Source organism: Podarcis tiliguerta (assembly GCF_965153285.1).
Source record: "Podarcis tiliguerta genome assembly, chromosome: 9".
Lineage (NCBI taxonomy): Eukaryota > Metazoa > Chordata > Lepidosauria > Squamata > Lacertidae > Podarcis > Podarcis tiliguerta.
This window is the reverse complement of record NC_139542.1, coordinates 28,579,615-28,603,880: the sequence shown is the minus strand read 5'-3', so window position 1 is coordinate 28,603,880 and position 24,266 is coordinate 28,579,615. Positions and strand designations below refer to the sequence as shown.

General features: G+C 40.7%; 1 protein-coding gene across 37 annotated transcripts in view; it reads right to left on the bottom strand.

The window, feature by feature from the left end:
* Positions 1-16,641, bottom strand: part of BLTP1 (bridge-like lipid transfer protein family member 1) — a 108,329-nt gene extending 91,688 nt beyond the window's left edge. For all 37 annotated transcript variants that reach the window (XM_083456876.1, XM_083456887.1, XM_083456910.1 and 34 more), the window contains exons 1-6: positions 16,480-16,641; positions 7,738-7,864; positions 6,337-6,453; positions 4,904-4,982; positions 4,321-4,385; positions 1,562-1,748 (exon numbers count right to left, since the gene is read on the bottom strand). In XM_083456876.1, the coding sequence (XP_083313002.1) occupies positions 1,562-1,748; positions 4,321-4,385; positions 4,904-4,982; positions 6,337-6,453; positions 7,738-7,864; positions 16,480-16,626 (722 nt within the window). In that variant the 5' untranslated portion in view covers positions 16,627-16,641. The remainder of the gene's footprint in view (positions 1-1,561; positions 1,749-4,320; positions 4,386-4,903; positions 4,983-6,336; positions 6,454-7,737; positions 7,865-16,479) is intronic.
* Between the last annotated feature and the right edge of the window lie 7,625 nt (positions 16,642-24,266).

The window sequence follows — 24,266 nt, the reverse complement described above, 5'->3', positions numbered from 1 at the left end:
ACTAGAGTTTTATTAAGTACCGTATTTTTTGCGCTATAGGACGCACCGGACTATAAGATGCACCTAGTTTGGGGTAGAGGAAACAAGAAGAAAAAAATACTGAACCCAAGAAGCCAGAACAGCAAGAGGGATCTGGCTTCTGGGATAGCCTCTTGCTGTTCTGGCTTCGGGGACAGCCTTTGAAGCTGCCGCAGGGCAGCGGGGTGAAGGCACCCTGCTGCCCTGTGGAGGCTTTGTGCAGCCATCCCCAAACTAGAACAGCAAGACGGAGTGCTGCGCAGCGCTCCGTCTGCCTGTTTTGGCTTTGGGCTTAGCCGCCCAGCCTGCATTCGCTTCATAAGATGCACACACATTTTCCCTTACTTTTTAGAAGGGAAAAAGTGCGTCCTATAGAGCGAAAAATACGGTATATTAAAAAGCCAAGTGCACACAACATACCAACCTATCAACTTATTTATTTATTTATTAATACTGGGGAGTCTCACAGCTTCACAAGATGTGATACAAGGAAGGGGTTTTTGCTGCTTCCATCTAGGCATTACACAGTAACATTTCCTTTCTCCAATTTTTACTTAAGCAAAAAAGACTTTATAGCAGTCATCTATTGCACAAAAGTGACTGATTTGGGTAATTCTCTTAGGCCATTAAACCCCTGGATATGCTCTCTGCTGAAGTTAATTACAATTACTCTAAAGAGAAACACGAAAGAGAACAGATGTAGGTAATTCCATCGACCTTTAAAAGTAACTGCAACTGCAATATGCAAGACCATTACCAGCATTCTAAAATTCACTTTCTATTTAATGTCCCCATTTATTTACTTATAAAACTGTTGTCATCCTACACCTGACATACCAACAGAACCCTCAGGGCAGCTAGCAATTGATAATAACAATAAAAGCACGAACAATTCTAAACACAAAAAGCTAGCAAAACAATACTGACAAAAAAGTAGCAAAGACCTGAGACAAAGAACAACACAAAAGATTGAAACATAGTTGTTTAAACAAGAGTACCTTAATCTGATAACTAAATGTACCCAAGATCTATCTATCCAGCTTTCATGAAATAAATGATTACACAGACTGGGCATCGCTGTCACTTATTCCCACATTAAATGGGGCAGTGGACACACACGCATAAACACAGTGTCCCTTCCACAGGTAGAGATTTAGATCATGTCAAAACAAAAACAAAAATTTCAATTTAAAAAAGGGAGTAATAAAGTTAACAAATACTGCTACTTACTTCAATAGTAGCACGGTTCAGTGCATGTCCCAACTATGTTGAACAAGCAATGCTCTGTGCTATATTCCACATTTCAGAGGGTTAGATTTTCCAATATCAAACTATCACCTAAAAGCCTGAAGAGTTTATGTGGCTGAGTGGCCTTAAAAAATAGAGCAGTTTATGTTCAAACATACTCTTTAAGTAAGAAGAAGGTGCTACTTTATGGTCTTCAAGGAAGAGGCTAGTAAATCAACTGAACAAAAACGCAAAATGAAATAACTCAATCTGACACAACGTTCAAATAGATACTCAAGTGAATAAATAGCTGTACCTTTCCAGATTTGTGTGTGTTCGTTCTCTCCCATTTTCTCGTGCTTTCTCTTCCTCTTTCTTGGGAGGAATTATGGTTGGATCCAAACCAAATAATTCCTGAAGTTGCCCATAAAGGTCAGAACGGTTATACACATGAAATTCAAAATCATTGACCATGATATACAATCTTGTTTCTGCCTTTGGGTCTGTAAAGTGCAACAAAACAGGGGAGCTTTTCATGAGACAGCCTCAGAAAACAAAGACACTTGTTTTGTAAAAACAGTAGTACACACACAAAAATATGTATACTAACAAATTTATAGACTAATGAAGTAACAGAGGTATACAAATGCCCAAAGCTTTAAAAGTGGACTTTTGGGAGAATTAGCCAGTATGAGTGACTGGCAAACTGAAGTTGAGGCCTGTAGATAACTACTCACCGTTTCACCTGTGGCTTCCCCCTATTACATCCTAGCACTGAAGTAAGGAAGAATTACATAGATTGTTTTAGGACTACATGGGCAGGTAGGCTACTTTTAAAATAAATGGTTCAATTATATAAAAACCCACACTGTGACAGTGACTGGAAATCTCCTTAGCAATAGACAGAAAAAGCTGAAGCATATTACAAATAGGTAAGGAAGCAACATAGAACCTGGTGAGATCTTAAAGATTTACTGCATAATAACTTTTTGTTCTCGTATCCTCATTCAGCCTGTTTCTACCATGATGTTTACTCATTATATGTATAGCTTATACTGCCACCCAATAGCACTGGGTTACCATATTCGACAAAAAGCAAGCTTTGTGTTTAAGTCCCAGCCTAGTAGCCACAGCAAGTGAGTGCATGAAATTCCATTCAGGCAACTGAGCTGACAAAGCAGGCTACCAGAGGACGCAAGTCTAATGCTTCACACTCAACACAGAAATGCGTAAGAGTTTGGTCCCTCCTCTGCCAGTCTATAACAAGGTAGAAACTTTCCCTCCACTGATGGGTCATGACTGCACTGTTTTGTGGTTCTGCTTCTTTTCCTCTTCTTTTTAGATGTAGCTGCCATTATGCCACACCCTCACAACTAGCATCCACAACACTCTCTCAAAATTCCAAATGTGCCGACTGGCCCCAAAAGATTGGCAACCCCTGGCTTATTATAAGGCTGACATAGAAACTGTTTAAAACTGCCAAATAACTCAATTCATGTCATAAATTCAAAAGACAACATTCAAAGCTATAAATGATCATATGAATCTGAACACCACTTGCTGAGGTTCACAAGCAGAAGATTGCTACTGTCCTGGTGTCAAGACAAACATCTGGGTGGGCAGAATAAAAACAGCATGTTGGACTACATAGCTTTTGGTCTGATGCAAGAGGGTTCTTCATATGTTCTTCTATATAATAATGAAGCACATTAATGATATATCACATCTACATTTTCAAAAGCTATGACCTAGTTAAAACAATGTGGTTATAATTAACTAGTTTTTCTTTCTTTCTTTAAGACAGCCCTATTACTTATTTACTCAAGAGACATGAACTCCTTTGATAATCCAGTAAACTGGGTCTCTTAAAGTAGATTATTATCTTGCCAACCACTTCTCTCTGCACTTACCTACAGAGACAAAAGTGAAAACCTACTTCTAGCCCACAATGGCCCGTATAGATAGCAAAATACAAATTACTAATTTTGAATGCTTTCTTTACATTTCAGTGCAATGCAGCAAAGTTATTGCCACAAGCAATAAAGGACAGTGTTACCATTTTAATTTTTTAGTATGTTTTCAACTTCAAAGCTGTGGTATAGGAAATAAACAAATCCAATTAGTCATTAAAAGTTTGTGAAATAAATTAAAGAAGGTCTGTATCTTTTCTGATTTCAGATTAGAGATTCACATGCAGCTGTCATTTAAAAGATAAAATGCTTTAAGTATTTTTAAAAAGACATGAAGGGGCTACAGAGTGTACAGGTTGCTTTTACTATCAGTAAGTTTTCTTTAATTTGTTGTAATTATGCTACAGTTCTGGAGGAGCTGGGATCTGGCACAGTTTGTGATTAGGCTACTAGCTTTGACAGCTTTAGGAGTGAGTAAGATAAATTCATTAAGGATAGTTCTATCAATGCCTATATAGCTATTTGAAGACCTGTGAAACTCCTGCTTCCAAATATACTATACCTCTGAAAACCAGATGCTAGAAACAAATGGGGGGAGGAGCAGCTGCTTTCATGACCTATTTGAAAGGTTCCCAGAGGTATTCAACTAGCTACTTTTAGAAAGGTAAATCAGATGGAACTTTGGCCCAACCAGGAAATCTCCTCTTATGTTATTCTACTTTCTTTTTAATTTGATACATGACTGGTGCATTTGCCTGCTTAAAACCTCTTAGATAACCATGTTGCAATTCTTGCAAGTTAGGATAGCTCAAATGAACTGAAACTCATGTAAGCATGCAGGTAGAATTTTATTAACATATGAGCCATATGGGAATAATTAAAATGCAAGACCAGAGAAGCAGTAAAAGAAAATATTAATTCAGCCCAGCTCTAACATGGAAATACTGCCTCTGATAAGAGTAAGCTACTAAATTAAGAAGATATACACCATTTAACCTTTAAAAGCTATTTAGGGTTTTTTTTTGGGGGGGGGGGGTTGCTTTACTGAATATTTCTAAGAATAATTTGTTTTTGTAACATACAAACACTATTTATTCAACCCATGCAGAATTGCTCCTTCAACAAAAAATCCAGTAACATGTCTCTTTTTTGGGTGAAAACTTACCATGTTGCTTCTGCTTTGGATTGTACATCTTCCACCAACGAAATATAATAAAGCCATCTTGGATTCTGAAAATATTTTTACACAATTAGAAATAATAAGTACTCTTGTTATATATAACGAAATTGAAATGAAATGAAATTTATTACGGTCCCAGACCAGCTTCGGTGAATTTAAAAACTATTTCAAACAATGCAAAAACTAACAAATTGCCATTTTGGTTTTTATAAATGTATTTATGGTTCCTCTTTCAGAACCTTAAAAAGCACCATAAACCACCTGACTCACTGTCACTCATCACTATCTGCCAATAATCCTCTATGCCCTGGACCAAAGATGAAAGTGAATGTTACCAGCATGGGGAGCTCACTATCTTAAACAAGAGAAAGAGAGAGACCATTTAAGAAGTCCTCATATTTTTACAGAAATGGCTAACTTTACCCTGTGTTCATGCTTTTTCTGCCACTACTGATGTCAAAATGGAATGCATCATCCAAAGCATATTAGAGCCTAGTATCATATGAGGATGAAGAAACATTTTAAAACAACCACTATTTTGAAACAAATGGTAAGCAAGGTTAAGTACCTAATAGACATATCTTCTGTAATGTAATATATTTCACGAACCATGACTTTTCCAGACAGGACAGAGAATGAGAAGGAACCTATATTAAAAGTAAGATTTCTGGTAAGTCAATCATCAACATTATTAGCACAAATTTTTGTTACTTTAGCTAGATGAAAAGTGCAATATTATACTCCATTGGCAAGGGGCTACATTTGCCAAATTCAAGATATACCGTAGAACTTCTCAGATATGTCAGTGGAAGGGCAAAAATTAAAGCATGGGTAGGCAAACTAAGGCCTGCGGGCCGGACCCGGCCCAATCGCCTTCTAAATCCACAGAAGGTCTGGAATCAGCGTGTTTTTACATGAGTAGAATGTGTCCTTTTATTTAAAATGCATCTCTGGGTTATTTGTGGGGCATAGGAATTCGTTCATTTCCCCCAAAAAAATATAGTCCGGCCCCCCACCAGGTCTGAGGGACAGTGGACCGGCCCCTTGCTGAAAAAGTTTGCTGATCCCTGAATTAAAGCATCGAAGCAGGAATGGCAGGTGAGAAGCACATATCAAATAACCCTTCGATTCACAGCCTTGTCCTCATCAAAAGTGCAATTTTATGCCAGCCACAGACCTAGCTAAAGAAAATCCCCTGCCATTTACTTTAATGGGTGGGAAATAAAAATATAGAGAAGAGGTACGCTGTGTCAACTGCCCTAACCATGTCACTACAAACAAAAACACAGGATGATGTAACCTCTTACCCTATCACAGCACACCATCGTTGCTATATAAAACTAGGAAAATTGTCCGTGCTCTCTGCAGATGTCCTGCTGTGGAAATTATATAGGTGCTGTACTGTGGTGGCCTCTATCCTTCCCTTTGCGTACTGTGCTTGTGAGGAGCATAAATGACTTGAATCCTTGCCTGTAGGGATGCCTGGCCTCTCATGGTAACAGGGTCAGTCATTGCTGACTACACCAATGAAGCAGAAGAAGTGGGTGTTATGGCATCACGGTGTATTGTGATGCCGGAAGTGTATCGGTGCATATCCTTGCAGTCATTAGTTCACTGGCTTCCTCCATGTCTTCTGCATTTTGGCCACATGTAAGCATAATTGCCAATGCAGTTTCTAACTGGTTGCCACTCACAGGCTTTCATATGTAATTTTTATATTTCCTAGTTGCATGCTTTCTCTTCTCCTCCTATCTGGACACACATAGGATACTGTGGTCATTCTGCCATTGTAGTAGCCACAGATCTCCCACCTAAAGTAATTTGGGTATAGGATTGCTCTGCCTATCACACAGATGTCAGTGGAACAGCTAAGCATGTACTTACTTCTCTCTCTTACAAAACTTAAAGACATCTAACATTGGCTAGATGGTGCATTCTATTATTAACACAATATTTCAGTATGTATTCAATAGTATATTATATATTTCCAAGAACACTTACCAATATGGATGTAGCCATTTTTATGTAATCTATTAAGAACCAATGTCAAAATAAGGCCAATGTTCCGGGAATTGTAATAGGTTAGATAAATTATCCAGCCACAGGACAAAATTGTAGCTGCAAAAGAAATGATCATACGTTCTAGAAAAGTGCAAATGCATTATTATGAAAGATAAAAGAACAATTGTATTGAAAAACACACACACAAACCCAGCTGTAGCATTTGAAACTCTTCATTATGGGCCAGAGAGGGCTAAACTGCTGTATGGCAGCCCTGGACACCTCTGCTTTGGGTCCATTTATCACACAATATTAAACCATTTTTTAGCACTGCAAGTATGAACCTTGGCTTCTTATTGTTCCCACTTCTCTTCTCCTTAGGAAAGTTGGAGGGAGAGTGGAAACATTTATAATGGAACCTTGAGTTGCGGATGTAATCCATCCCAGAAGCACATCCGCATCCAGAAGCACCGCGTCTACGCATGTGCGCAGCACAATATAGCACTTCTGCGCATGTGCGAACGGCGAAACCCAGAAGTAACCATTCCGGTACTTCCAGGTTGCCGTGGGGTGCAACTTGAAAAGACGTAACCTGAAATGGACGCAACTTACCAGAGTTTGTTATGTCCAAGCCAGAAACTGTGGTTAGTGCAAAATACAGCTTACTCAGACAAACCACAATAATTAATAATAGTCCGAAGTTGGCTTGTTTTAATATACCATATTTAACACTAATATAATTTGTCCAGATTCAGACACAATGACAAACACAGTTCAAACTGGAAGCAAATGCCTTCTATCTCCTCGTATTACACCGGAAGTGAGGGGAGGTGTGCTTCTGCACATAACACTAAACTATGGTGCACTGTTACATGTGAACAGTCATTATTTGGCCTTAGTCACACCACTATTGTTCAACCCCTCTTTCCTATATATAAAATGGAACAGCAGTGGGGTTGAATACAATAAAACAGTAAAGCACTTTGCAAATAAGAAGTGATGTATAATTATTGTAATAATGATAATAATAATAGCAGCAGTTACAACGATACCAGCTTTGTCTCAGATATTGTTGCAGCATTGTATTCCAAATCACAAACTGCTCCTCTGAGGCACTGACAATGCTGCAAATTATGCATGTTGGCTCTCAGCCAATGAGTTGCGTATGCAAAGGGACAGAACTTCTTAGGCAAATAAGCTCTACTGATTTAGCCTCAGCAGCCCCCACAAAAACGGCAAACTGGGAAGAAACCACTGTTCAGTAGTTTAAAAAGCAATGTTTTGCTCCAACTTTTCCAATTAACCAGTATAGCATGTTTGTTTTGGATGTATGTATTTAAGATGGGATATTTCACAACATTCAAAATATATGAAATATTCAACAAAACAACTGTTACATACCAACAAGAAGCCAAACAACATTGGAGTCATGTTCAGTAAGGAAATTTTCCAACTGGGTTATACTGGGAACAATGTTACTTTCGTTTCTTGGATCCATTGCTAGAATGTTGCAATAGGGTCGAGATGACTGAAGAGAGAAAAAAATAATTACTTTTAAAAGTTATGAAGTAGCTTCATTCCTTATTACAAAGCATCTGCACATGTTTTACTTTGGAGATATCTAATGCGTTTCAAACAGTTTTAAACTTTATAAGCTATCTGATCCTATGATTGCCTACTCTATAGCAACTCCCACTGTGTTCAGTTATTCCCATATAAGTGTGCACAGAATTGTGGCAGTAAGCACATGTTAAAATCATGATAGAATTAGCAAGTTCTAGGACATTGTCAAGAAAAAAGAGGAAGGTAATGTTTTCAAGATCTGAAGTGCTTGCACTGTTATCACTTGCAAGAGTTCTTTGGTCAAGTTCTCTGCGTGACACAGTTCATTGGCTTGGAATTTTGTTGCCTTTCCCATGCTAAAAAGACTTCCTTTCTCAGTGATGTTTACATTTTTTTCTCTCCTGAAGATAATATTTTATGTCCTAACAACCAATGTTTCTCAAAAGCACCTTTATACACATTCTACACTGAGACGGCATTCTAAACCTTTTATACAATCTTTTGACCTCATTACAATAATTAGGTGTGATTAGCAGGAAGTAGTACAGTTAAACCCATTTGTACATAGAGCTGGAATACCAGCCAATGTTAGTTCTAGCATATTTTTGCTTTAGCTCAACTTCACAGTAATGTAACCAAAAACATTAGCTAAGCTTTCTTTCTACTGTTCTATTTGGACTCCTGCTTGTATCACAAAGTGCAGTATTTCTTGCAATTAAAGGGCGAGGATACCTTTCATTTTTCTACTTGTTCTGACATATTCTGAGAGCACAAAGTCACAAATAGCCTACCAAATACTTTTCTTTAATAGCAAACAATACATGCAGGCAAGTCTCAAGGAAAAAGTGTTCTTCTGACCAAGGAACAGCTTCAAAATAAGTTACCAAAATTCCAGAGGAGTAGCCTTATTTGTCTGCTGAAAGAACCTGATGCACCTTAAAGACTAACAGATATGTTGTGGTATAATTTTTTATGGGTTAGAACCCACTTCATAAAATTCACTGGATTTTAGTTGGCCCTTCGTATTTGTCTCTCACGTCTGCTCGAAGCTGGATCAGGAGTGCGGTCTGTGGGAGTGGTGTTGGGACCTTTAAATCTTTGTTCCCAGAACTGTTTCATTCAGGATCAGAACCCAACTCCCTTGCATTTGCTTTTCATAATAGGAAGAAAGCTCAAAAAAGCTTGTGTGACAGATTACTGACTTTGGGAAATGTAAAGCAAAGTTTAGGGTTCTGTGGGGCACTTTCTGAAAGGGAACCTTTTTGAACAATGGTAAGCTTCCAAGCATACACAACCACTATATTCATTGCTATGGTTTTCAGTCTTTTGCAGTTGGGCTTATTGGGTGGGATTCAATCACAGAAGAGCAAATTCAGGTTGCACGATTATAAATGATTGGGAGATATTGTGCAACAAACCGGCTCCTTCAAAAGACTGGACTTTTTGTGATAAGGAAAGCGATGGAAAAATGCACTGGAAAGTGTGGGGTAACACTTCCTTTGACCCACCATCATCTAACCTCTGCACAAACAAATAATAATGTATTAATTAGATAACCAATGTCTAAGCTCAATAAACAGGTCATTGCTATAAGACTATTAGGGGAAATGCTCTCTAACTGTGAAAAGTTGAGAAAATAGACTCAGTAGTGATGTAGACTGCAGACAGCCACTGAAGGAAATGTTTTTAAAATTCTAGCATCTATGTAATTTATGTGTTTAGATGATAAGACAGACCCAGTTCTTTAAAATGCTATGAAGCTCTAAGTGTACTCAAATATATTTTCAGTCTTTTTATGCTAAATACCAACTATAGTTAAGTTTTCTGCGTTTGCAGTCTGTTCTTTGAGCACTTCCGCAAGTTTATTAATGTTATTCTCTCACAAAACTCAGTAGTATTCTAACAACACTTCATACTACTTGGCATTTACATGTTTTTGTTTGCTTCCTTTTTCCATCATGAAAATATAAACAGAGAGAAGAACTCTGTTTGTTTAGCTGTGGAAGGGTCAGTAGAGGAAGCAGCGTTAGTTATCTTGGCAAAGGTATTGCCTCAAAGGCCAAGTTGTAGGACATTTTAGAACAGAAAAATATTTAATGCCACATTAGATAGCAATGTAATTTAAAATACTTTTCTTACCAGCTGCAGTCATAATATTAGAACTGAAAAAACAGAACTTGTTGTAATTTCAAATGATATCTGGAAGTTGGTAGATGGATTCTCTTAGGTGTTGTACCCACAGCTATGTAATGTAATGTTAAACGGGACTATAATGTACTGGAAGATGAGTAAGGCAAAAATCACATACATCATCACCGCAGCACCTGCAAGTCCACAAAAAAGCTCATACCATCAGTTCCAGAACAGACATCCACTGACCAGCTTTTTCATTATCCTATCTTTTCTATCTTTCCCCCCGCTACACACACAAAATTGCAAAAGGCCTTGAGAGCCTTGGTAAAAATTAATACAATAAATTAAGTGAAGACTCCCCTCCATAATCCACGAACTTGCCATTTTAATATTTTGCTCAAGGGAACGTGTTTTTTAAAGGGGGCACTCATCACAGTAACCATCATAAAGACAAGAACACAATATTAGAGTTCCCCAACCACACCAAAGACAAACAGACAGATGCTTCTTCTCTCAAACAGGAGATAAAGAGATCAAAAGCAAGAACACTGACATCAAGATTCCAGAAAAGCCAAAAGACAGTTGTTTGACTGATCCCCAGAACTGATAGTCAACACTAAGAATTAAGCATGCATGCAATTGCAAGAAAGCAGATTTATGATGTGCATTCAAGAAGCACCATTCTATGCATATTTGCTCATAACAAAGTTTCCACTTAGTTCAATAATACTTTGTTTTGTATAAACAATAAGATTGCAGCCTTGACGTGGGTTTGTTTCCTCTTAACCTTATTGAACCAGGAGAACTTGCGTATGTTGTGCCAAAGATTACAAGTGGATAGATAGCTGGTGACTTTATTAAACCAAAAGATACACTAGATAAGACAGGGGAGGCATTCATATCTCATCTGTTATATACTTTACACATATACTTTGTTGAAAACATTGAAAGAATTAAGAACTGTTGGCCTCACAAAAAAAAACTTATTGGTGCTGTGCTAAATAGCAAAAGGAAAAGGAAACCGCTGTTCATATTAGCAGGAGCATAAGGCGAAAGCAGCCACTCTCACTAAGACTAGAGAACATTTGTTTGGTTCAATGATGCACTAGCTGCTGTACTTCTATCCTGGAAAAGTTATGAAACTAACTGACAATTCCTCACACAAAGATCCATCACAAACAAAAGACATTCTGTTTCTTAAACTTCTTCATCTGCCCCAAATACGCTGCTTACATACATACACACAGTTAAAAGCTAACAAATGTACAGTGCAATCCCGTGCATGTCTCTTTGAAAGTAAACTCCATCAAAATCAAAAGGGAATTACTTCCAGATATGTCTTGATAGGACTGCAGCCTTACTGAAACATATAAGTCTTCTTGGACCATTGTTTATAACCAATCTTTAAGGATTGATGTGCTAACTCAAAGCTCATCATTACAGTGGTACCTCAGTTTAAGAACAGCCCTGTTTATGAACTATTCGGTATACGAACTCCGCAAAACCGGAAGTAGTGTTCCAGTTAGCGAACTTTGTCTACAAATGGAAGCCAAATGGTGGAAGGGCACCAGTGGTAGGAGGCCTCATTAGGGAAAGCACGCCTCAGTTTAAGAATGGAATTCCGGATCAGATTAAGTTTGTAAACCGAGGTACGACTGTAGTAACTTCCATGGGAACAAAACATTTGCTGAACAGTTTCAATTCTTAAAAGCCTATGCCACTATACTGTTAAACAACTTGTAGATGACTTTATGTTTACTACCTGAACTGGCTGCCAGACTTTAAAATATGCTCAAGATATATTTAACACAGCATTCTTCTCATGTTACTCTGCCCTTTTAAACAATATTGCAAGAAAGACTATTATTAGTCTTCTTTCTCTGCCCGTGCACAAATTGTTACAACATTAGCACCACTATAAACATCTTCCAAACATAGTTCATTGCTCAGTGCCAACAAGTTCGCTGAGTGACTGCCATCTGAAGCTCTGAATGATGGAGCTAAACTTAAAATCAACATGTTTTCTATTAAAACTATGTAAGTGAATCCTTAAGTAATCAGAGGGTTTTCCCAACATGAGACATTGCATGAGTACATCCTAGTCCTCAACAATAGCTTAGAACTGTGAACAACTAAAAGCTAGTTTTCTTTCTTTTAGTTAAAAACAAACCAGCCCTGATCATCTCCATCAGATTTCACTGACTGTCAGCTTTATTATGACATTGTGCTTCACTTTTCAAACTGTATGTTAGCGTGTCACAAGAGGGGCTGAAGTGTGCCTACCAGTGCAATCTTATTGCATAGGTACACAGAATTAAATCCCTTTACATGCAATGGGGTTTACTCCAAAGTAAATGTACACAGGATTTCAGCTGTGATCATCAATACTGCAACCACAGACACATATTAGAGAATAAACCTCACTTAACATCAAAAAACTAAGAAAACATGATGCATGGCTTCCTTCTTGCTGCATTGAGCACTACATTCTTTTCAGAGTGGGAAGACCTTATGTTATACCTAACATAAGGTAAAGGACCCCTGGACAGTTAAGTCCAGTCAAAGGCAACTATGGGGTGTGGTGCTCATCTCCCTTCAGGCCGAGGGAGCTGGCATTTGTCCACAGACAGCTTTCTGGGTCATGTGGCCAGCATGACTAAACCACTACTGGCACAAAGAGGATCATGACGAGTGCCAGAGCTCAAGGAAACGCCGTTTACCTTCTGCTGCAGAGGTACCTATTATATCTACTTGCACTGGTCTGCTTTTGCATTGCTAGGCTGGCAGAAACTGGAATAGAGAAATGGGAGCTCACCCTGTTGTGTGGATTTGAACTGCCGACCTTCCAATTGGCAAGCCCAAGAGGCTCAGTGGTTTAGACCACAGCACCATGCATGTCCATTTCTGTTAATATATGACAGTCACAAGATCCCAAAAAGAGCCTGCTGGATCATGCCAAAAATCCATCTAGTTTAATGTCCTATTCTCACACTGGTCAGCCTGGACTCACAACTGTCCATGGAGGCACAGGACAATTTTGTGTCCAGGGTAGCTGTCTACCAGCTCCATCTGTTATGTTGGCTGAGACCCTACCTGCCCACCAACTGTCTCACCGGAGTGGTACATGCTGTGCTTATCTTCCGCTTGGACTACTGCAATGTACTCTACATGGAGCTACCTTGGAAGGTGACTCGGAAACCACAACTAATCCATAATGCAGCTGCCAGAGTGGTGACTGGGAGAGGCTACTGGGACAATATTACCACTGGTCCTGAAAGATCTACATTGGCTCCCAATATGTTTCTGAGTAAGGAAATCAGCCCTGAGTGCAGGACACATCCTGAAGCTTAGGCTCCAATACTTTGGCCACCTCATGAGAAGAGAAGACTCCCTGGAAAAGACCCTGATGTTGGGAAAGATGGAGGGCACAAGGAGAAGGGGCGACAGAGGACAAGATGGTTGGACAGTGTTCTCGAAGCTACCAACATGAGTCTGACCAAACTGCGGGAGCAGTGGAAGACAGGAGTGCCTGGTGTGCTCTGGTCCATGGGGTCACGAAGAGTCGGACACGACTAAATGACTAAACATCAACAACAAATGTTTCTGAGCACAATTCAAAGTGTTGATGCTGACCTTTAAAGCCCTAAACGGCTTTGACCCTGTATACCTGAAGGAGCATCTCCACCCCCATCATTAAGCCCAGACATGGAGATCCAGCTCAGAGGACCTTCTGGTAGTTCCCTCCTTGAGAGAAGTGAAGTTACAGGGAACCAGGCAGAGGGCCTTCTCAGTAATTGTGCCCATCCTCTCATCAGATGTTAAGGAAATAAACAACTATCTGACTTTTCGAAGACAGTCCCAGTATAGGGAGGTTTGTAATGCTCGATGTTTTGCTGTGTTTGCTGTTTTTATTTTCTGGAAGCCACCCAGAGCAACCCAATCAGATGGGCGGCATACGTATAAATTTTCTTCTTCCTCCTTTTCTTCTTCTTCTTCTTCTTCTTCTTCTTCTTCTTCTTCTTCTGTCTATGGGAAGGTGACAAGCAGGACCTGAGCATGACAGCACTACCACCTCCCAGGGTTTACAGCAACTGGTATTCAGAAGCATACTGCCTCCAACTGTGGAAGTAGGATTCTCTACTATAGTCGTAGCTGACAAGGAAAAAGGTAATCCAAAAAGGCAGGGTCTCATCTCCTAAACCTGACTGGGCAAAGGGCTGGAACACCAAGAAATAAAATTAACTGGACTATCCTACAGTTGCAAAAATTGCCCATCGTTCTGGGTGGGAAAAGATCAAGGAATAAGTTCATGTTTTTTGTTGCTGGTGGCATCCATCTGTCTCGAAAGACAACGGAGTGCAGTCAAACCACTGCATTTGCAGCACCACAGTGTGTATGGAGGCCCAGGGCTGCCCAGATGACAAGACACCCCCTCAGCCTCACTGATATGGTCCAAAGGAAAGCAGAGCAATATGTTTGGCACCAGCTTGGGCTGCAGGAGTTGCCAGAAAGAAGTGTACAAAGTGCTATACAACCATCCTAAGAACTCCCCTCCTGACTTGTGTAGGGTTTACTCCCTAGACTTTTCCTCTCCCAAATATATCCTGCAAGGAAGCAGATGTTTAGGAACAGAGTTTTCCATCTCTTAGGTGGGCTACCTTTCCAGGTTGGCAGGACCCATTTGCACCTCACTTCCCAATACAGCACATGAAGAAACTGCCTTCTTGACTATTGGACCCACTATTGATCTCATCCGCTTAATCCACCAGAGGCTATCTTCACATACAGGGGAAGTCCCTAATTCCCTGAGGGTTTGAGACCCATCGGCCACACTTACAACTTTAGCCAGCCAGCTGAAGCAGTGTAATATTATTAATTATAATAATAATAATAATAATTTTATTATTTATATCCCTCCCATTTGGCTGTTTCCCCAGCCTCTGAACAGCTTACAGAATATATAAAAAAATAGTAATACACCAAACATTAAAAACTTCCCAACACAAGAATGCCTTCAGATGTCTTCTAAAAGTTGTGTAGTTCTTTATCACCTTGACATCTGAAGCGAGGGTGTTCCAGAAGGAGGTCACCACTACTGAGAAGGCCCTCTGCCTGGTTCCCTGTAACTTCACTTCTCGCAGTGAGAGAACCAGCACAAGACCCTTGGAGGACCTCAGTGTCTGGGCTGAGCGATGGAGACACTGGGCCAAGGCCACTTAGGGCTTTAAAGGTCAGTAGCAACACTCTGAATTGTGCTCAGAAACATACTGGGTTTCCCAGGGTGTGGCTGCTGTCACACGTTTAGTATGAAACATTTATCCAATTTTAATGAAAAATTTCTTTCATGAAATCACTTTGACCTTCAATACAACTTTTTATTTGATTGAGGGCCATGCAGCTACATTAAAACATCAATGCATTTTGTGACACTTGAGAATAAACATACAGTACTTTCAGTAGGGTGTAGGTAGGTAACTAGAATACAAGCAGACAAGTAGGGGCACTGACTGAAGGCGGGAACGTTTAAACTATATAAACTAAGTTCATAGTAGGTTAAGCTGCATCTTGCATACACACCTGTACACAGAGTCAACGATGCTCAGATTATAAGCAATGTACTTTTACTTTTGTTTTACTGTAAGCACAACTTTGACCCTGAGAGTAATAATTAACAACCCACAACTATTCCATACTTAAGGAGAGAGATCAAACCCCATTTCAGAGCCAGTGTGCCTACATACTAGATACCTCCTTAATGTGTGGTTTAAATTGCTTTGCTCTGCAGTATTGACAATCGGGGTGCTTATCAGAGGGCTGGAAGAAAGGGGTTTATTTTAGACCTTAATCATCCAGGTTGGAACTGCTACCTTTTTTTTTTGACAGCTTCAGGTTATGTGCGTATTATATATGCTGTTATAAGGCTACAACACTACTGAACAGGCCGTGATTTACTTCAGAGTCAACAGACACAGAACTCCACTGCTGGGTGGCGCCGTTCTAAACACGCGCAACGGGGGAGTCTCAAACCCCCACGTGCAAGCAAACCTGCGAGAAGCGTCGCGTCTGAATGAAGGGAGTGCGGGGAGCTTGCGTGTAGCGTCCACGCGCGCCGTTATTCGGGGCCAAGTCCCTGCGAACCCGAAAGTGACGGGCCGGGTGCTTCGAGGCGGGCGAACAGGGAACGGAGGGAGGGCTGCACAGCCCGGCGAAAAGGCGAAGAGCCTAACGGAGCCCCTTCGCCCGGTTGCTGACAGAAACGCACGGCGACCCCGAGCCTCCGCCGGAGCCTCCCCGTTGCTCTAGGCAGAGCCTCGCCTGCCAGGGAAGGCCTGGCTGGAGCCCCTCCGTCGGCGCCCCTCTTCCCCTCCGTCGGGCCCACAGCTACCTGCTGTGCGGGGGGAGCCGGCCCGCGGCTCGAGGGCGCGGCAGCCCTTTCTCTGCACTTACCCCATGGTCCGGGTACCACCTACATCCAAAGCCCCCTGCTCGGCTCCTGCCCGAAGAACCCGGAAACCGGCGCCGCCTCCACCTCCGCCGCAAAACACCGGTGGGCTCCACCCAAGCCCTTCCCTCAGGGCCGAGCCTGCCAATCATGGGGCGCAGGCGGTGCCCGCCGACCAATAGAAGCGAGCCGCAGCCGGAAGAAGGGGGTTGGCAAAAACGAGGCTGCTAGCCAATGAGGAACGCGGAAGCCTTGAAGGTGGGGTGGGGTTGCGGAGCGAGGGAGCGAAGCGCGCATATAGATGTATATTAAAAAAGGGAGACCTGCGCGCGCCGCTCGGCTTCGGGGTACGCTTGGGAAATTTTCACGCTGCGCTTTTACGCCGCCGTCAGAAAGCGCCGTCCGCGGGGACGTCACTAGAGCACAAGGCAATTGGATTGGGGGTTGGGAGGAGGTTATTTGGGGCTGCCAAAGAAGCCTAATTAATAAGAAAAGCGAGGGGGGGGCAGTTTTTCAAGTTATCCAGAACTCTTAAGCACTGCTTAGCATCCAGCCTGACAAAGAGAGCGGGATAAACTCAAAAGCTCACTCGCTATTTTGTAACATTTTGGTTAGTCCAAATACAGTAAAGGTATTGCCTGGCTGTGGATGCCACAATTTAATCATCACGCTATGTAACAACCAATAAGGCTCTCACTAAACCCTTATTCTAAGAAAGAAAAGGAAGTGCAGGCTGGGGAGGTTCAAAACTGATTTTGCAGAGGTAGGGCGGGAGGGTGTCATCAATCCTTTTTCTACTGGCCATTTTCACCATCAAAACTGCTGCACCCCCACGTTCTGCTTTCTCGCCTAGGGGAGTCCAGACCCTCCAAGTGTCCCTATTTTCCCGGGACATCTGTGATTTTGAGAAGCCCTCTCAGTTTCTGATATGATCCTGGAATGTCCCGCTTTTCCCTAGGACACCCCTATTTTCATTGGAGATATGTTGGAGGGTGTGGAGTTATCCGACCCTCGAGCCGTCTGAAGACAATCCTATACAGGGAAGGGGTTTTTTTAATGGTTAATGTTTTATTATGTTTTTATATAAGTTGGAAGCTGCCCAGAGTGGTAGGGGCAACCCAATAAGATATGTGGGGTATAAATAGTAAAATTATTATTATGGAATGGAACACCCCTATTTCCATCGAATAAATGTTGGAGGGTATGGGAGTCTCCCTGTTTTCCTCTCACATGTGAAAGCAGATAGGTTATTTTAATAAGGATTTAATAATGGTCCACAACACAGGGAAAGTGCTAATCACCCCCTCCCCCAAAGCCACTGCCAGGGTCAACCACTGCAGGCTCCCAGGACACTGCAGGTTCATTCAGTATTCTATTTGCCTCAAGACAACCTGTAACTTAGGCTGTGTACACACATAGCCTTTGAAACCCACAGGGGTCATTTCTTCCACAATGCCCTTTTGTACATAGCAGTTTGCAATTGTACACGCCTTAATGTGGCAGCTAGTATCAGATGGGTGTGTTTTCAGATTAGTGCACACTGGTGTTATTCACTCCTCTACCCTCAAGTACAGTTTCCACAGTGTGTGTGTGTTGCATTTTTTTGAGAGACAGGTGCTGGAAACTGCTGTGTTGATTTACATATATACAGAGGATATATATATTGGTATACAGAGGCTGCTGTGTTGCTATACTGCTTCCTATTTCATTCATAGACAAGTTAAACATAGCCCTGCAATGTCAATAGGCCTGCCACAAAAGGAGTTGACCTGAGAAAGCACTCTGCATATACACGTGGCCAGCAAAAACTTGAAAAGTGCATTCTGGGCACCAAAAGGATTGTAACTGTTCTGGTAGAATGCACTTTACATGGACAAATAATATGGGACAGGGACAACAGGGATGACCTCATGTGTACAGCACACCGGAAAGGTGCCTGTATCTCACACTGCAATGAACATTATCTTGCATATTGTACATACGCTTAGTAGCAGTGGACTAGTGCAGGGCTGCCATAAGACAGAGACAACCTAACCTGTAATATGGAAATAATAACAATAGGCTGCATTTGCATTTTCAGCAAAATATGTATTTACATGTTCTAAAACAAAGGAGAATGCCTGTTTTTTAAAACACAAAAGACCTGCAGTTAGCAACAATCCTGTCTTTTTTCAGCCTCTCATTTGTGGGGTTTCACCTACCGCCCATGCCAATCACACAAAAATCCTAGATTCCCATGTTGTTTCCTATAGGTAGTTCTTGCTTATGCTAAGAGGGGAGGGGTGGTCACCAAAAGGAGCCATGAATCCAAAGATAGGAATTGTATGGCTGTTTTAAAAGTACACACCAAAGAGCATAAATCTGTACAAAGGGGAAAATCGGGCGTTGCGTGGAGGCACATTAGGCCCTGCTTGAGCATAATATTTGTATAAAGGCAAAAGAAAACAATGCACAAAGAGCATGCCTCCTCTGCCTATCTTGAATGGATTAGTGCTTGGACAGTGATTCAGTTCATGTTTGGCTTGCACCAAGTAGGAGTATGTGTAAATAAACCAGGCGAAATGGGACAAAAGAACTGTAGAGGCAGGCAGCAGCAGAAACTGTAGCTTTAGGGAATCAGTAATGGCTATGAGAACACGCAGGCAGAACAATGCAAAAGGCTGCAAGGGACCTGTAAAACATTAAAGTGGAGCTTGCTTCCAAATACACCTTTAGGATCATTTATAACCGGTTCCTGGAATGTTGTTTGGAAATGTGTTTCAGTGGCAGTGCTTGAATTAGTTACTTTTTGGAGATTATTGTTTCACCCTCATCCTTCAAAATTTGTGCTTCTGTGAATTTTGCGATTCAGTTTTTCAGCCAAGTAGTGTGTACAAAAGTATATTAGGGTATACTAGTATATAGGGTTATATTAGGGTTATATAGGGTATATTAGGGTTGAACATGTATAAACAATGCATGTATTTTTGACAATGACATGCAGGAAATATGTTATATTTGGGAAAATGTTTGCAAAAATGCATCTCATAGGCTAAGCGGGGTTTATATTTAATCCCCTTATCTCTCATTCTGTTTCCCAACTTTTTCTCTAATGGTTGCTGTTTCTGGTTTTATTATTTTCACAGTAACAAAAGCTACTGGATTTCCTATCAAGACTTCCTCTCATATCTGGAGACTGGCCAAAAACATCTTTCAGGCCTATATAATATATTTATAGAAATGACCTTTGATCTTGGCTAAGTAAACAAATAAATCTTCTGAATGTGGGTCTATTAATTTATACAAGGGCCAAGCAAGAGATGGGGAATCAGCGAAACATTAGAATATAAAGTGTCAAATGTTTTCCTTTTGCTAAAGAAATACCTGGCTTCATACACTCAGTCCTTGAAATAAAATACAGGACATGCAATGTAATAAACAAGACTTCTGAAACTGACTGTAATGGGATGTGAATCAGCCATGGGTGACTTAACATCAGTCTAAATTTTAAAGGACTTTAAGTAACAAACTGGGATATCCAATATATTACCCAGCTTGAAGCTGTTGAGTGTCAAAACGATCGTCCAAATCCCACTGAAATGTAAATCAAAGCTATAAAACACACAGTACATTTCTTTTACTCAGTAGTAATTCCCACTGGATTCAGTGGAGTTTAGCATCAGATAAATGAATAAAAGAACCACAGCAATAGCCTGTACATAATAGCTGTGTAACCAGATGAATTCTATAGCAGTAGCTGTGACTCCAGGCACATATTTCATTTCTAACTTCTCAGCAAGCCTAGGTTTTACTCATGGCTCATAACTAATTCCTGGTAGTATCACAACTATGCTTTCTCATATAGAACATTAAAAAAATATATGTTATAGAGGCTGCTTCACAACCTGCCCCTAGTATTCAATCCAACAGACTAATCTATTATGCTTGGTTTTATTATTATTATTGGTCACTAAAGCACCATGTCAATTTCTACTGAACAACTTAAAAAAAAAAGTCATTAGGTTTCCAATTTTACTTCAGGGTTGGAAGCTGGAACCTAGGAGGAAGAGTATTCTGTGCATGCTAGATATCAATCAGTTGAAAATAAAGGATGAAATCCAACTTTATTCATACTCAGAGCAGACCCATTTAAGTAAATTTGAGTTTAGTGGGTTTACTCTGAGGATGACAAAGTTACGATATCATCCAAAATTGCCAGTATCTTGGTTCTTTTCTATAGTCATTCATTTACGGGGGGGGGGGGGGGACTTTAGTGTGCTATTGTTAACTCTAGCCTGTTCTAAAATGGGGGTGGCCAGCCCCATTTTAGAGGTCTGATATTCCCATCCCCAGGCAATTTGTCTGATCCTTTCAATGCCTCACTGATTTGGGGGAATAAATTAAATTAAAGTAGGTAGCACTCTGGGATATTGAAACCCAGCTTCCTGCTGGGGATGCAAACTGGCCCCTCCTCAGTCATCAGATTTCTCATTAGATGAACAGAGGGATAGTCATAACCCACTTTCACAGCTGATCTGCATGGGATTCAGCACTGCAATGGCTGCCCAAGCTAGGAGGCCGGGTTCCAAGTTCTCATATAATGCCTGAGGAACTTGAATGCAGAATACCTTAAGGAGTGTCCGGGCCATTATACCCCAGGGTAATCACTGATATAATATGGAAGAGTGCTATTAGTTGCCCACCATATTTTAGAAGCCCAAATGATTGAAATTAGAAGTTGGACATTTCGTGATCTCATACTATGGAATAATCTTACACCAGGGATTCGCTAGGCATCCACATTGCTAATTTTCAGACATCTCTCAAGGAGCCTTTATGCTAACAGGCCTATTAATATAACAACTATTTAGTTGTTTAAGCTTTTTTGGGATCATTTTGATGCTTATTTTGTAATGTCTTTATGATATAGTATGTTTTATTGTACCTACATATTTAGTTGATCATCACCTTGGTGTTTTATATATGAGGGGGTGGTCAATAAATAAATAAATAAATGGAAATAAATTACCCAATTGAAATTTTGGGAATGCAATGCCTCTGCAGGTCAATAGACAGGACTGAAATCACTGAGGAAGTTTAACACGAGTATAAAAGATTGATCTTCAGACTATGAACTTAAAAAACTTCGGCATCTACACAGTGTTGCCAATAATCTAATAGCAAAGTTCTGATGTGACACCTTGAACACTGACTAATTTATTATAGCATATGCTTTCATGGTCTGAAGGTCATTTCAATTGCATGTTGTAAAGCGGCTCTTGCCCCGAATGCATAAACCATCATCAATTTGCTATTCTTTGAGACTCTGTTGTTTTCACTGCATCAGAGAGACTAACATGGCTATATCCTTCTTGAACATTTATTCTTGTGGGATGTTCCAGTAATACATTTTATGATTCCCCGAGGGCTGTATTTAAACAAATACTTGATTTAGAAAACCAGTAGAAGACAAATTAAAGAGAAAGTAGATATATCTTATCTCTTTTCAGTAATGACCAATAAATATGTATCTATCTCAGAACTGAATGCATTTCAAACAAGGCTAAATTTATAGGATTATACAAAGAATTCCTCGATACATTAATCGGAAACTAAATTTTTTATAGCACTTTTGGCTGTATCCAAAATATTGTAACAAGTTTGGCTCCCATAGACCCTGGCCATTACTCATGCTGCTTGAGCTACTGGGAACTGTAGTTCAGTAACATCTGGATGCCACCAATTTGGCTACCTGTGATGTGGGGAGCTAAATGGCCAACTATAATTGCAGCACATACATTTGGAATAATAATAATAATAATAATAATAATAATAATAATAATAATAATAATAATAATTTAAAAAAAAAAATATGGGAGTCAGTCTTACCATACTTGAACTCTTGTGCAAGACCTCACTGTTAAAAAAAGCACAAATGCAAAAGGATGCCTCGTGTACCCATTTTGCCAATTTCAGTGCTTGATAACTGGCTGGAGAAAGCTCGTAGCATTTGTCCTTGTGCCCATGTCCATAATGAAAAAAAGTTAGTGGAGGGCTCATTCCATTAAGCTCTGTCCACTGGTGTGGACAACAACCAGCAGGAAAGCAATGAATTTCCACAGCTGAAAAAATAGGAATGCCTGGAAACTGACTTGCCAAATGCACACACAGAAAAACTGGATCTGAATGACCCCTTTGCAATATACAGTCCATGTTTTGAAGCTTTCTGTATAGAGTTTCCTGGCAGAGAACTCATAATTTGAGCATGTCTATATGCAGTACAGGGACGCGGGTGGCGCTGTGGGTTAAAGCCTCAGTGCCTAGGGCTTGCCAATCGAAAGGTCAGCGGTTCGAATCCCCGCGGCAGGATGCGCTCCCGCTGTTCGGTCCCAGCGCCTGCCAACCTAGCAGTTCGAAAGCACCCCGGGTGCAAGTATATAAATAGGGACCGCTTACTAGCGGGAAGGTAAACGGCGTTTCCGTGTGCGGCTCTGGCTCGCCAGAGCAGCGATGTCACGCTGGCCACGTGACCCGGAAGTGTCTTCGGACAGCGCTGGCCCTTGGCCTCTTTGAGTGAGATGGGCGCACAACCCTAGAGTCTGTCAAGACTGGCAGGGGTACCTTTACCTTTATATGCAGTACAGAGCTTAAATTGCCTTTGGATCTTTCTCACCTGGTTGATTTAAATGCAGAAGAGAATGCAGAGAAAGGAATTTGTTAAGCAAATAAGCATGGTGGCCTGTATAGATTTTACATTTGCACTGCATATCTATTGAAGGAATGACAGGCTTTGGGTTGTATCCAATGATATTTATAGGTCATGCTGGAAGTCCTCTCCACTGTGCTCTTTAGCAACAATGTTTTCCTTTTCTCCCACACCCACCCATTTGTTCTATTCAGTATCCAGCTCAAGGAACTGTTCTGTGAAACCTGAAAAAGTTGGTGGAAGGAGTGCAGCAATAAATGCAAAGAAATATATATAAATTTTACTACAAAAACAGAGGGAAATGGCCAATTTTTCTACTGCACCGTAAATAACAAACCATGTGGCATGTGGCAAGGCTACAAAACTATGCACACTTGCCTATAGGTCAGCATCATTGAACTCAGGGGTTCTGACTGCATGGTCCAACTTATGAAATATACAGAGCTTTAAGAAAAGATATTCAGCCAGCTGAAAGACAACCTTTAGCTTTTAGTTAGAAATGCAGACAAATCTTGCAAAGAAGAGTTACTATTTTAACTGCAAGTGTGAAGGAGGACCCCATCAAAGAAATGGAAAGAGGTATCCAGTCCTCTGCTTAATTCTTTCCTCCCTTCTCTGACTTCTTCTATGCTGATTTGTTACACAGGTCAAAACTTGAAATCCTCCTTATCAGTTTTCAGAACAAGGTGGGTCCTTCAATTACCCTGATGTTCCAGCAGATGCCATCACCAACCCTGCTCTCAGGAAAGTCCAGAGCTGCAGTGGTCCATAATTGCCCTCCACTACTCTGTAGGTCTTAATTATTACATTCTGTATATGGGGGGGAAAATCATACTACAACAATTCCTTATACATGTTTGTTCAAGAGTTAAATACAAAAGGGACATAACAGGTTTGAGGTGGATTAATATTCATTTATTACTCTACCTGTCCTGAAATACTAAGAAAACACAGGTGCTCTCATGACGTTTGTCATAGTCTAGCAATCCAGACAATGTTCCTTTTGAAAATAGCTCTCCTGATAAATTTTGGGTGGTGTATCTGAAAGCACAAGAGACTAATTCACCAGTGATAGGTCTCATAGGTATTGCTGTCTTCAGATCAGAT